The sequence below is a fragment of the Bombina bombina genome, chromosome 5 (assembly GCF_027579735.1).
Source record: "Bombina bombina isolate aBomBom1 chromosome 5, aBomBom1.pri, whole genome shotgun sequence".
Classification (NCBI taxonomy): Eukaryota; Metazoa; Chordata; class Amphibia; order Anura; family Bombinatoridae; genus Bombina; species Bombina bombina.
Genome location: NC_069503.1, coordinates 179,421,875 through 179,437,358, shown reverse-complemented (window position 1 = coordinate 179,437,358; position 15,484 = coordinate 179,421,875). Strand labels below are relative to the sequence as shown.

The following is a 15,484-nucleotide window of genomic DNA, read 5'->3' as shown; positions in this document are numbered from 1 at the left end:
GGCCGGAACTGGATCTCATGGCATCTTGGCAGAATGCCAAGCTTCCGAGGTACGGTTCAAGGTCAAGGTATCTGCAGGCAGTCCTGATAGATGCTCTGGTGGTCCCTTGGAATTTCAGTCTAGCATACCTTTTTCCGCCGTTCGCTCTCCTTCCACGAGTCATTGCTCGGATCAAGCAGTAGAGGGTGTCGGTGATTCTCATTGCACTGGCGTGGCCCCACAGGATCTGGTATGCAGACCTATTGGAAATGTCATCTCTTCCACCTTGGAGACTATATCTGAGGAAGGACCTTCTACTTCAGGGTCCCTTCCTTCATCCAAATCTCACTTCTCTGAAGCTGACTGCTTGGAGATTGAACGTTTAATTTCATCTAAGCGCGGGTTCTCGGAATCTGTCATTGAGACTTTGATCCAGGCTCGTAAACCTGTGACAATAAAGATTTTCCGTAAAATATGGCACAAATATCTGTATTGGTGGAAATCCAGAGGTTTCTTGTAGAGTAGAGTCAGGATTCCAAAGATTTTGTCTTTTCTCCAGGAGGGTCTGGAGAAGGGTTTGTCAGCGAGTACTCCGAAGGTTCAAATTTCTGCCTTGTCTATTTTGTTGCATAAGCGTCTGGCTGATGTGCCAGACGTGCAATCCTTTTGTCAGGCCTTGGTCAGAATCAGGCCTGTGTTTAAACCTGTTAATCCTCCCTGGTGTCTTAACCTGTTAATCCTCCCTGGAGTCTTTACCTTGTTCTTAGAGTTCTACAGCAAGCTCCGTTTGAGCGTATGCATTCCTTAGATATTAAGATGTTATCTTGGAAAGTTTTGTTTCTTGTTGCCATCATTTCTCCTCGGAGAGTCTCTGAACTCTCGGCGTTGCAATGTGATTCTCCTTATCTTATCTTTCATTCTGATAAGGTGGTTCTACGTACTAAGTTAGGTTTCCTTCCTAAAGTTGTTTCGGATAGAAATATTAATCAGGAAATCGTTGTTCCTTCCTTGTGTCCTAATCCTCCTCCTCATAAGGACTGTTTGCTGCACAACCTAGATTTTGCATTCGTTGAAATTCTACTTGCAGACGACTAAGGATTTTCGCCAGTCTTCTGCTTTGTTTGTCTGTTTCTCTGAGAACCGTAAGGGTCAGAAAGCTACGGCTACTTCTTTCGCTCTGGCTGGAGTATAATTCGTTTGGCCTATGAAACTGCTGGACAGCAGCCTCCTGAGAGAATCGCGGCTCATTCCACGAGGGCTGTTTCTTCTTCCTGGGCCTTCAAAAATGAAGCTTGTGTGGAAAAGATTTGCAAAGCTGCAACTTGGTCCTCTCTGCATATTTTTTAAATTTTTTATTAATTTGATACTTTTGCCTCGGCTGAGGCTTCTTTTGGGAGAAAGGTTCTTCAGGCAGTGGTGCCTTCTATTTAGGTTACCTGTCTTGCCCCTTCCTTATCATCTGTGTCCTCTAGCTTGGGTATTAATTCCCAACAGTAATTAATGATGATCTGTGGACTCACCGTGTCATTAGAAAGAAAACAAAATGTATGTTTACCTGATAAATGTATTTCTTGACACGTTGAGTCCACGGCCCTCCCTGTATTTTTCAGACAGTCTTTTTGTTATATAAACCTCAGGCACCTCTGCACCTTGTGTTTCTTCCTTTATCTCCTTTTCCTTCGGTCGAATGACTGGGGTTTGTGGGAAGGGAAGTGATACTTAACAGCTTTGCTGTGGTGCTCTTTGCCACCTCCTGCTGGCCAGGAGTGATATTCCCAACAGTCCATGGACTCACCATGTCAAGAAAGAAAGAAATTTATCAGGTAAGCATACATTTTATATATATATTTTTTTATTTTTTTTTATTTATTTTTTTTATTTTTTTTATGAGCGTGTTAAAGGGACATTTAATACTAAACAAATACTAGATTAGAGTGATACATTCCAAGAAAAGATTAGTCTGAGAATAACATGTAGATGTATTTTTAAAGTGTCATTGGCTGTTTAAATATTGACAAAAATAATAATAATGTAAAGTTTGTGTGTGTAAAACAATAGGAGCTGCCATGTTGTAACTTAGGTTACCTTCTCTGCTGTGGCCTGTTAGGGACTGTTATACATAGGTCACTAGAGTGTGCAGCCAATGGCGGTGTGGAACTTAAAAGCGCACAATTTCAGAATGGAATTACAGGAAAAGGGGACAAAATAAATAATGAGTATAGTATATTGCAGATTTTGTTTTATGTACAGGTTATCATTTTATATTGTCATCTCAAAGTGTTTAATGTCTGTTTAACCATTGTAGGGGGCTTTTAAAGTGATTGATCAATGTAGATATTATTATCAATTAATGCTATTTGAAACAAAATATTATAATTTCTCAATCACTATTTTTTCACACAAGGGGGGTTCATAGATAAAAAAATATTGTATGTATAAAATTCTACTGGCATTTTTATCTTTAGGGTCTGGGACTATATGCTGCTAGAGACATTGAGAAGCACACCATGGTGATTGAGTACATTGGAACCATTATACGAAATGAAGTAGCCAATAGAAAAGAGAAGTTATATGAATCACAAGTAAGACCAATCTTTTATTTGAAACAATGGAAATCGCCTTTAGAAAAACCTATTATTAAAGGGACATTAAACCCCAAAAAATTATTTCAATATTCAGAGACAGAATACAATTTGAAAAAAGTTTCCATTGTACTTCTATTATCAAATTTGATTCGTTCTCCTGTTATTCTTTGTTGAAAGGATACCTAGGTAGGTAGCGTGCACATGCCTGAAGCACTACAGGACAGGAAATAGTGCTGCCCTCGAGTGTATTGCATTGTTGCAAAACTGCTGCTATATAGCGCTGTAGACACGTGCACACTCATGAGCTTACATCCCAGCTTTTAAACAAAGGATAACAAGAAAACAGACATTTGATAACAGAAGTCAATTGGAAAGGTGTTTAAAATTGTATGTTCTATCAGAAACATGAAAGAAAAATGTTGGGTTTTATGTGCCTTTAAGAGTAATGGCATTAATTATTATAAGTACAATTACAAATTGAAATATATTTTAAAGTAATTTTTTTGTACCATCTTCTAACAATAATTGTTTTTGTTTTAGAATCGGGGTGTATATATGTTTCGCATAGATAATGAGCATGTTATTGATGCAACATTGACTGGTGGACCTGCAAGGTAGGTTATTGATCAATACCTACAGCCTGTTTCTCCATGTTTGTTGTGGGGTGGGGGGGGGGTGGCGGTTTGTCTGTTTGTTTGTGGTGTATGTGTTAAATTCTAAGTACTCTGAAAATTGTTCTTTTCTTTCATGTAATTAGCAAGAGTCCATGAGCTAGTGACGTATGGGATATACATTCCTACCAGGAGGGGCAAAGTTTCCCAAACCTCAAAATGCCTATAAATACACCCCTCACCACACCCACAAATCAGTTTTACAAACTTTGCCTCCCGTGGAGGTGGTGAAGTAAGTTTGTGCTAGATTCTACGTTGATATGCGCTCCGCAGCAGGTTGGAGCCCGGTTTTCCTCTCTGCGTGCAGTGAATGTCAGAGGGATGTGGAGAGAGTATTGCCTATTTGAATTCAATGATCTCCTTCTACGGGGTCTATTTCATAGGTTCTCTGTTATCGGTCGTAGAGATTCATCTCTTACCTCCCTTTTCAGATCGACGATATACTCTTATATACCATTACCTCTACTGATTCTCGTTTCATTACTGGTTTGGCTTTCTACTACATGTAGATGAGTGTCCTGGGGTAAGTAAATCTTATTTTTTGTGACACTCTAAGCTATGGTTGGGCGCTTTTATATAAAGTTCTAAATATTTGTGTTTAAAAATTTATTTGCCTTGATTCAGGATGTTCAATATTCCTTATTTCAGACCGTCAGTTTCATTATTTGGGATAATGCATTTGAATATTCAATTTTTTTCTTACCTTAAAATTTTACTTTTTTCTCTGTGGGCTGTTAGGCTCGCGGGGGCTGAAAATGCTTCATTTTATTGCGTCATTCTTGGCGCTGACTTTTTTGGCGCAAAAAATTAGTTATTTCCGGCGTCGTACTTGTCACCGGAAGTTGCGTCGTTTTTGCGCCAAAAGTGTCAGCGTTACCGAATGTGGCGTCATTTTTGGCGCTAAAAGCATTTAGGCGCCAAATAATGTGGGCGTCATTTTTGGCGCTAAAAGCATTTAGGCGCCAAATAATGTGGGCGTCATTTTTGGCGCTAAAAGCATTTAGGCGCCAAATAATGTGGGCGTCTTTTTTGGCGCTAAAAAATATGGGCGTCATTATTGTCTCCACATTATTTAAGTCTCATTGTTTATTGCTTCTGGTTGCTAGAAGCTTGTTCATTGGCATTTTTTTCCCATTCCTGAAACTGTCATTTAAGGAATTTGATCAATTTTGCTTTATATGTTGTTTTTTCTATTACATATTGCAAGATGTCTCAGATTGACCCTGGATCAAAAGCTACTTCTGGAAAAACGCTTAACTGAGTTCAGTTCTACCAAAGCTAAGTTCATTTATTTTAAATGTTATAAATGTTTATCTTTAGCTATGGTTTGTAATAAGTTATTATGATATACTTTTACGTGCAGAATCCATTAGTATTTATGCTTTATTGCCATTCTTACATTTTTTGTACAAGAAATATTTAAAAGATTTATAAGAAATATTTTTCTGATTCTATTTTAAAGGCTTTGTCTGACTTCGTGCCTTCTAATAAATTTTTTAGGTCTCTTTCACTTCTTTTTTAATTATTGAAGTTTCAAATGACCAACAACATACTGTTTTATCCTTCTCTGATGATGTTTTTTCTCTTTCAGAATTTTCTTCATCAGATATTGACACTAACAAGTCTACTTTTTTATTATTTTTCTATTATTAAAGTACATTTGTTCTTTGTTGAAAAGGTGTTGATTATTTTGGATATTAAGGTAACTAGTTCTTTAAGACTAGCTGACACTATTTCTGCTTATTTATTCTTCTGTGTTTTCAGAAGTTTTCTTTCCAATTCCTCATACTAGGGAATGGAATAGGCTGAGAATTTTCTTTTATTCCTTCTTCTAAGGTTTTAAACTATTCTTTGCCAGCAGTTAAATTCAATTTGGAGGGTTCTCCAATTTATTGGGGCTATCTCTTCTCCTACTAATTATGCTATTGTTTCTATAGCAAAATAGTATTTATTTTCCTTTAGATGGTTGTATCTTATTCATGGAAAATTATTTAGTTTCAGGTACTTTTCTTGCTCCTGTTATTTATTTGGATGTTGCAATTGCTTCATTTTTGTTCTGTTTACTTTAAGATCAAGTATCAGATTATGATTTATTTTAGCATTCTTAAGGGACAACATTTACTAGACTAGGTGCTGTTGCATTTGTCTTGTTGTTTTGCATTTATTGATTATGCAAGTCCACTGTATTGACTGTTCCTTTAACTGGTCTATCATGCTTATAATTTCATTTGTGTCTTCATTTTATTGAATATTTTCGCAAATGAGGGTTAATCTATGTCTTTAGCTATTTTAGCTAGAAGAATTTTGTGATTTTTTTCAAAAAAAAATAAATAAATCCATATTTCTTTTGTTCTAAGATAATCAATTATTTGTTTTATAATTGGATTCAATTCTTAACTGTTACTCTGGGCTTCAAGATTGAGTTCTAAGACTAAAACTTTAAGCTTATTCTAGTTTGGTTGTTCTTATTAAGGAACTAATTCCTGAGTTCTTTCCCAAGTAACATGTTTATAATTGGGGTTCGAAATCAGCTCCCTAATATTGCGATGTACGTGCCGTATTCCAGCTTGGCTGGTAAAGGGCAGGTTAAGACTTCTTTGAAATTTATTTGGTTCTATTTTGTCCAAATTTCTTTGATTTTATTCCAGTAAGGCTAACACTTTCTTTTAGTGTGTTTCTGTCCTATATATTTTGGGTACTGTTGAAGCATGGCTGGGCACCCATGGGGTTCAAGCGCTGCTCAGACCTGGAATCTTCTGGGGTATTTCTTCCAGTTCCTTTTTTAGGAACCGGGTTTGGAGTTTTATTCAAACTATTTTGCCTTTTTATGGTCATTGATAGCATTATTTGTTTTCATTAGATACAATAAATGCATATTTTAATTTTTCTGTTTTCATTCAGATTATTTTCTGAGGATGCAGAATCTCATATGATTCACTTGCCCTTCAGGACATAGTTAGAGGATCTTTTTTTCGAAAGCTCTTGATTCCTCACACAAGGGTCACCTTTTTTAGGTTTCCAGATAGTTTGTGTCACTATCTTTGTCTCTATCAGACAAGGGATAATTCTATTGGGTTCCGTCTGTCGGTACCTTTAGTCTCTATTATTTCCTTCAGTTGCTATATATGCATAGAAGTTTAGGTCTTATGGCCACAGCATTGGATTCAATTCCCTTTGCTCATTTTCACTAGAAAGAACCTTTCCAGTCTTTTATGAGTGTTGTTTCTTCTAGAACATAGTTGGAGGATCAATTTACCAAAAAGTTTGTTGATTCCTCAGACAAGGGTAACCTTTTTAGGTTTCCTGATAGATTCAGTGTCCTTGACTCTGTCTCTGACGGACAAGAGACGTCTGAAATTGGTTTCAGCTTGTCGAAACCTTCAGTCTCAATCTTTCCCTTCGGTAGCCTTATGCATGGAAATTCTAGGTCTTATGACTGCTGCATTGGACGCGGTCCCCTTTGCTCGTTTTCACATGCGACCTCTTCAGCTCTGTATGCTGAACCAGTGGTGCAGGGATTATACAAAGATATCTCAATTAATATCTTTAAAACCGATTGTACGACACTCTCTGACGTGGTGGACAGACCTCCGTCGTTTAGTTCAGGGGGCTTCTTTTGTTCTTCTAACCTGGACTGTGATTTCAACAGATGCAAGTCTGACAGGTTGGGGAGCTGTTTGGGGGTCTCTGACAGCATAAGGGGGTTGGGAATCTCAGGAGGTGAGATTACCAATCAATATTTTGGAACTCCGTGCAATTTTCAGAGCTCTTCAGTCATGGCCTCTTCTAAAGAGAGAGTTGTTCATTTGTTTTCAGACGGACAATGTCACAACTGTGGCATATGTCAATCATCAAGGAGGGACTTACAGTCCTCTGGCTATGAAAGAAGTATCTCGAATTCTGGTATGAGCGGAATCCAGCTCCTGTCTAATTTCTGCGGTTCATATCCCAGGTATAGACAATTGGGAATCGGATTATCTTAGTCGCCAAACGTTACATCCGGGCGAATGGTCTCTTCACCCAGAGGTATTTCTTCAGATTATTCAAATGTGGGGACTTTCAGAAATAGATCTGATGGCTTCTCATCTAAACAAGAAGCTTCCCAGGTATCTGTCCAGATCCAGGGATCCTCAGGCGGAGGCAGTGGATGCATTGTCACTTCCTTGGAAGTATCATCCTGCCTATATCTTTCCGCCTCTAGTAGTTCTTCCAAGAGTAATTTCCAAGATTCTAAAGGAGTGCTCGTTTGTTCTGCTGGTGGCTCCAGCATGGCCTCACAGGTTTTGGTATGCAGATCTTGTCCGGATGGCCACTTGCCAACCGTGGACTCTTCCGTTAAGACCAGACCTTCTTTCACAAGGTCCTTTTTTCCATCAGGATCTCAAATCCTTAAATTTGAAGGTATGGAGATTGAACGCTTGATTCTCAGTCATAGAGGTTTCTCTGACTCTCTGATTAATACTATGTTACAGGCTTGTAAATCTGTATCTAGGAAGATATATTATCGAGTCTGGAAGATTTACATTTCTTGGTGTTTTTCTCATCTTTTTTTTCTTGGCATTCTTTTAGAATTCCTAGAATTTTACAGTTTCTTCAGGATGGTTTGGATAAAGGTTTGTCTGCAAGTTCCTTGAAAGGACAAATCTCTGCTCTTTCTGTTCTTTTTCACAGAAAGATTGCTAGTCTTCCTGATATTCATTGTTTTGTACAAGCTTTGGTTCGTATAAAACCTGTTATTAAGTCAATTTCTCCTCCTTGGAGTTTGAATTTGGTTCTAGGGGCTCTTCAAGCTCCTCCGTTTGAACCTATGCATTCGCTGGACATTAAATTACTTTCTTGGAAAGTTTTTTGTTTCTTTTGGCCATCTCTTCTACTAGAAGAGTTTCTGATTTATCTGCTCTTTCTTGTGAGTCTCCTTTTCTGATTTTTCATCAGGATAAGGCGGTGTTGCGAACTTCTTTTAAATTTTTGCCTAAGGTTGTAAATTCTAACAACATTAGTAGAGAAATTGTGGTTCCTTCATTGTGTCCTAATCCTAAGAATTCTAAGGAAAGATCGTTGCATTCTTTGGATGTAGTTAGAGCTTTGAATTATTATGTTGAAGCTACTAAAAAATTTCCGAAAGACTTCTAGTCTATTTGTTATCTTTTCCGGTTCTAGGAAAGGTCAGAAGGCCTCTGCCATTTCTTTGGCGTCTTGGTTAAAGTCTTTGATTCATCATGCTTATGTCGAGTCGGGTAAAACTCCGCCTCAAAGGATTACAGCTCATTCTACTAGGTCAGTTTCTACTTCCTGGGCGTTTAGGAATGAAGCTTCGGTTGATCAGATTTGCAAAGCAGCAACTTGGTCTTCTTTGCATACTTTTACTAAATTCTACCATTTTGATGTGTTTTCTTCTTCTGAAGCAGTTTTTGGTAGAAAAGTACTTCAGGCAGCTGTTTCAGTTTGATTCTTCTGCTTATAATTTCAGTTTTTTTCATTATAAGATTTAAACTTTGTTTTGGGTGTGGATTATTTTCAGCGGAATTGGCTGTCTTTATTTTATCCCCCCTCTCTAGTGACTCTTGCGTGGAAGATCCACATCTTGGGTATTCATTGTCCCATACGTCACTAGCTCATGGACTCTTGCTAATTACATGAAAGAAAACATAATTTATGTAAGAACTTACCTGATAAATTCATTTCTTTCATATTAGCAAGAGTCCATGAGGCCCACCCTTTGTTGTGGTGGTTATGATTTTTTTGTATAAAGCACAATTATTCCAATTCCTTATTTTTTATGCTTTCACACTTTTGTCTTATCACCCCACTTCTTGGCTATGCGTTAAACTGATTTGTGGGTGTGGTGAGGGGTGTATTTATAGGCATTTTGAGGTTTGGGAAACTTTGCCCCTCCTGGTAGGAATGTATATCCCATACGTCACTAGCTCATGGACTCTTGCTAATATGAAAGAAATGAATTTATCAGGTAAGTTCTTACATAAATTATGTTTTGTTTCATGATTACTGTATACTTAATTTTTTTTTTTATATTCTATGGTTAAAATGAGGTATGGTAAAATTTAATATATTTCAAAAATGATTCACTCTCAATTCTTATATTGATATAAACGTTCATTTCTGTACTGTAGAAGCCAATTTACCATATAAATACAGCTCTGCCTCCAACCAATGAAAATGCTGATGTTTGTGCTCCTTAATCCCATGTGGTATAAGTAAAGCCTCCTCTTCAATCTATAAACTACTAGTAGAGATATAACCCCCTACAAACCCAAGTGGACTAGAAGATAGATGTATATGTTTCTCTTGTAAGGTGTATCCAGTCCGCGGATCATCCATTACTTGTGGGATATTCTCATTCCCAACAGGAAGTTGCAAGAGGACACCCACAGCAGAGCTGTAATATAGCTCCTCCCCTAACTGTCATACCCAGTCATTCTCTTGCAACTCTCAACAAGCCAGGATGTTGTAGGAGAGAGTGGTTAAATATAGTTAGTTTATTTTCTTCAATCAAAAGTTTGTTATTTTTAAATAGTACCGGAGTTGTGCTATTTTAGCTCAGGCAGTAAATAGAAGAAGAATCTGCCTGAGGTTTCTATGATCTTAGCAGGTTGTAACTATTCTCACATATGTCTGAGGGGATTACACAGATGAGGTAACTTCAGCGAGAGAATGGCGTGCAGTTTATTCTGCTATCAGGTATGTGCAGTTATAATTTTTTCTAGAGATGGAAAACACTAGAAAATGCTGCTGATACCGGATTAATGTAAGTTAAGCCTGAATACAGTGATTTAATAACGACTGGTATCATGCTTACTCCCAGGGGTAATACCCTTATGATATTTCAATATAAACGTTTGCTGGCATGTTTAATCATTTTTATATATGCATTGGTGATAAAACTTTATTGGGGCCTAGTTTTTTCCACATGGCTGGCTTAAATTTTGACTAGAAACAGTTTTACTGAGGCTTTCCACTGTTATAGTATAAAAGTTACAGTTGGTGCAGTTAAAATTACAAACTGTGACATCCAGCTTCCCTCAGGAGTCCCCTGTATGCTATAGGACATCTCTAAAGGGCTCAAAGGCTTTCCAAAGTCGTTTATTGGGGAAGGTAGGACCACAGCTTGCTGTGGCAGTTGGTTGTGAATGTTAAAAAAAAAAAAAAAAAAAAGACTATTTTGTTTTTTTTTTCATCTGTTTTTTGAACTAAGGGGTTAATCATCAGTTTGCAAGTGGATGCAATGCTCTGCTAGCCTATTACATACACTGTAAACATTTCGTTTGATTTACTGCATTTTTTCACTGTTTTTCAAATTCTGACAAAATTTGTTTCTCTTAAAGGAAACAAATTCCTCAAAGTTCCGTCGTTCAAGATGGAAACTATTCGTACCATCCTACCACTGATCCAGGAGGGTCAATATATGACTACAGTGGATCTAAAGGATGCTTATCTTCACATTCCGATACACAAAGATCATCATCGGTTTCTCAGGTTTGCCTTTCAAGACAGGCATTACCAGTTGTAGCTCTTCCCTTTGGATTAGCTACAGCCCCAAGAATCTTTACAAAGGTTCTAGGGTCGCTTTTGGCGGTCCTAAGGCCGCGGGGCATAGCAGTAGCCCCTTATTTAAATGACATCCTGATACAGGCGTCAAACTTCCAAATTGCCAAGTCTCATACGGACGTAGTACTGGCATTTCTGAGGTCGCATGGGTGGAAAGTGAACGAGGAAAAGTGTTCTCTATCCCCACTCACAAGAGTTTCCTTTCTAGGGACTCTGATAGATTCTGTAGAAATGAAAATTTACCTTGACGGAGTCCAGGTTATCAAAGCTTCTAAATTCCTGTTGGGTTCTTCATTCCATTCCGCGCCCTTTGGTGGCTTAGTGTATGGAAGTAATCGGCTTAATGGTAGCGGCAATGTACATATTGCCGTTTGCACGCTTACATCTCAGACCGCTGCAACTATGCAGGCTCAGTCAGTGGAGCGGGGATTACACAAATTTGGCCCCTCAACTGAATCTGGACCAAGAGACCAGGGATCCTCTTCCCTGGTGGCTATCTCGGGTCCATCTGTCCAAAGGTATGACCTTCGCAGGCCAGATTGGACTATTGTAACAGCAAATGCCAGCCTTCTAGGTTGGGGTGCAGTCTGGAACTCCCTGAAGGCTCAGGGATCGTGGACTCAGGAGGAGTCTCTCCTTCCAATAAATATTCTGGAACTAAGAGCGATATTCAAGGCTCTTCAGGTTTGGCCTCAGTTAGCAACTCTGAGGTACATCAGATTTTAGTCGGTCAACATCACGACTGTAGCTTACATCAACCATCGAGGGGGAACAAGAAGTTCCCTAGAGATGTTAGAAGTTTCAAAAATAATTCACTGGGCAGAGATTCACTCTTGCCACCTATCAGCTATCCATATCCCAGGTGTAGAGCACTGGGAGGCGGATTTTCTAAGTCGGCAGACTTTTCATCCGGGAGAGTGGGAACTCCATCCGGAGGTATTTGCACAACTGATTCTCCGTTGGGGCAAACCAGAACTGGATCTCATGGCGTCTCGCCAGAACGCCAAGCTTCCGTGTTACGGATCCAGGTCCAGGGATCCCAAGGCGACACTGATAGATACTCTAGCAGCGCCCTGGTCTTTCAACCTGGCTTATGTGTTTCCACCGTTTCCTCTGCTCCCTCGACTGATTGCCAAGATCAAGCAGGAGAGAGCATCTGTGATTCTGATAGCACCTGCGTGGCCACGCAGGACCTGGTATGCAGATCTAGTGGACATGTCATCCTTTCCACCATGGTCTCTGCCTCTGAGACAGGACCTTCTACTTCAGGGTCCTTTCAACCATCCAAATCTAATTTCTCTGAGGCTGACTGCCTGGAGATTGAATGCTTGATTTTATCAAAGCGTGGCTTCTCCGAGTCAGTTATTGATACCTTAATACAGGCACGAAAGCCTGTCACCAGGAAAATTTACCATAAGGTATGGCGTAGATATCTTTATTGGTTTGAATCCAAGGGTTACTCATGGAGTAAGGTCAGGATTCCTAGGATTTTATCTTTTCTCCAAGAAGGTTTGGAAAAAGGATTGTTAGCTAGTTTCTTAAAGGGACAGATTTTTGCTCTGTCTATTCTTTTGCACTAGCGTGTGGCAGATGTTCCAGACATTCAGGCATTTTTTCAGGCTTTAGTTTGAATCAAGCCTGTGTTTAAACCTGTTGCTCCACCATGGAGCTTAAACTTGGTTCTTAAGGTTCTTCAAGGAGTTCCGTTTGAACCTCTTCATTCCATAGATATCAAACTTTTATCTTGGAAAGTTCTTTTATTTATTTTTTTGGTAGCTATTTCCTCGGCTCGTAGAGTCTCTGAGCTAGCTGCCTTACAATGTGATTCTCCTTATCTGATTTTTCATACGGATAAGGTAGTCCTGCGTACCAAACCTGGGTTCTTACCTAAGGTGGTATCTAACAAGAATATCAATCAAGAGATTGTGGTTCCATCCTTGTGTTACACAATCTGGACGTGGTCTGTGCTTTAAAGTTTTACTTACAAGCTACTAAAGATTTTCGTCAAACATCTGCTTTGTTTGTTGTCTACTCTGGACAGAGGAGAGGTCAAAAGGCTTTGGCAACCTCTTTTTCTTTTTGGCTAAGAAGCTTAATCCGCTTAGCCTATGAGACTGCTGGACAGCAGCCTCCTGAAAGGATTACAGCTCATTCCACTAGAGCTGTGGCTTCCACTTGGGCCTTTAAAAATGAGGCTTCTGTTGAACAGATTTGCAAGGCGGCGACTTGGTCTTCGCTTCATACTTTTTCAAAATTTTCAAAATTTGATACTTTTGCTTCTTCAGAGGCTATATTTGGGAGAAAGGTTTTACAGGCAGTGGTTCCTTCCATTTAAGTTCCTGCCTTTTCCCTCCCTTCATCCGTGTACTTTAGCTTTGGTATTGGTATCCCACAAGTAATGGATGATCCGTGGACTGGATACACCTTACAAGAGAAAACACAATTTATGCTTACCTGATAAATTTATTTCTCTTGTGGTGTATCCAGTTCACGGCCCGCCCTGTCATTTTAAGGCAGGTAATTTTTAAATTTAAACTACAGTAACCACTACACCCTATGGTTCCTCCTTTCTCGGCTTGTTTTCGGTCTAATGACTGGCTATGACAGTTAGGGGAGGAGCTATATTACAGCTCTGCTGTGGGTGTCCTCTTGCAACTTCCTGTTGGGAATGAGAATATCCCACAAGTAATGGATGATCCGTGGACTGGATACACCACAAGAGAAATAAATTTATCAGGCAAGCATAAATTGTGTTTTTTTATGTTAATATATTTGTATTTTGGTCACTACTCTTTGTCTTCCTGCTTTGATTTAAAACAAGGTTAAAAATAGAAATCTAGAAATACTATGATGTTCTTGTACAAATCAACCCTAAAACCTACATACGCCTATATACATAATAATGGATGTTCTAAGTTTGATCAACAGTGTGTCAGCCCAGTAGTTTGTCTCAAATGAGCTTCCAGAAAGGTATCTTACAGGTCAATCAAGTAGTTGCTCAGAACTAGATTTCATAATGGGTTATTATTTCATAACAATGTTAGAAGGTTTTCTTAGGGATATAGCATCATTAATCATTTAATCAAAATGGGGTAAAATTGGTGACTTTTCTTAAATTGTGTTTTTAATGAAAAAATAGTGTTATAATTTTAACTCTACAAACACGTTGCAACTCATGAACAGGACAAAGATAGTGACTGGCAGCTATGTGCGTATGCTGCTCCTAATTGACTCATCGCCTGTGTCCTGCTCAGGATATTCGCTATTAAACATAAACGCAAGTGCTTCCCATTGCAGATACTCTTAATGGTTGGCCAGATTCACACACCCCATTTACTAGAATTCTGGGTATCTTTTTACATAAAAAGTACTGTAATAGATGTGTGCAAGCCTATTATGATTTTTTCTTTAAAAAAAGTTCAGTATCCCTTTAAGTATCTAAACATGTTATGTGAAGTAAGAGGTGGACTTTACCTCCTTACCCCTCTGTCTGCAAACTGCAAAGTTTGGAGAAAAAACCCTCCCCTTTAGTGGCCTAAGAAGTTGATCTGGGACAGACACTGCCTTCAGCACAATTTCATCTGTGCATTCTACCTAGTAAAGCTGTGGCCAGTAGGTATCTCAAGGAGGGGAACACTATATCCTTTATATCTGCTAGAGGGAATACAAAGCTTATCTCTACCTAATGTTTGGCCTTCTAGAAACTGTGCAAAGAAGGAAGTGCAACCTGTACTGTACCATCTTAATTTTTGTTATGGTTACAGTCTTGTGCACACATTTAAACTGTAGGGAATGGATGCACTATAATCTTCCTTTATGCTAAACTGTAAGTTGAACAAATTAAGACATAGCTTCCAAAAATGTCAAGTTTTTGTATAATATGAAAGAGTATCAAAGCTGTATGTTCATCTGTCATTTAACATGAAATGAACCGTTATTGCACATTTTTCAACAATTCCTCAAATGTTTCCTTCAGGTATATCAACCATTCATGTGCGCCTAATTGTGTAGCTGAGGTGGTAACTTTTGAGAAGGGACACAAGATAATTATTAGCTCCAATCGCAGGATACAAAAGGGGGAAGAGGTAAGTTTTATATTTGCTTTCGTGAAAGTAGAAAAAATGCTGATTTAATTGCACCATCTGAATGCTATTTGTCAATGTTGCCAATTTGCATCTTGATGAAAATTTGATTTGTTTATGAAGCATTTGTTTTGGATGAGATCTACCACCAGTAGGATTATTTACTTTGTCAGAAACAGTGTATCCAACAAGTCATATGGCAGACTGCACTCATTTTTGGAACCCCTGGAAAATGTGGAACTAAAACGGTGTTTCAGAGACTACAATTGGTTGGCAAACGAGGGGGGGCACAGCCTTGCAACCTTTCCTCAAACTGGCCTGGTGCCACTGGCCATTTGTTTTATGTGATTGTGTATTTAATAGTCATTACATTTGTAAGCAACATTGCAATAGAGATCTATGGTCCCATGTCTCTGGAAATTGGCCATCACTTCTCTAAATAATAAAAAAAAAAAAACATTTAAAGGACAGTAAAGTCAACATTAATCTAATTGATTGACTAGAGTACGGAATGTTTTGAACAACTTTACAATTCACTTGTATTATCTATTTTGCTTAGTTCTCTTTGTATGCTTTGTTAAAGAGTAATCCTAGCTGAGCT

The 15,484-nt window shown here is 38.6% G+C and overlaps 1 protein-coding gene across 3 annotated transcripts in view; it reads left to right on the top strand.

Annotated features, from left to right (window-relative positions):
• Positions 1-15,484, top strand: part of KMT2C (lysine methyltransferase 2C) — a 418,185-nt gene that overhangs the window by 400,209 nt on the left and 2,492 nt on the right. For all 3 annotated transcript variants that reach the window (XM_053713806.1, XM_053713804.1, XM_053713805.1), the window contains 3 exons: positions 2,445-2,561; positions 3,105-3,178; positions 14,778-14,886. In XM_053713806.1, the coding sequence (XP_053569781.1) occupies positions 2,445-2,561; positions 3,105-3,178; positions 14,778-14,886 (300 nt within the window). The remainder of the gene's footprint in view (positions 1-2,444; positions 2,562-3,104; positions 3,179-14,777; positions 14,887-15,484) is intronic.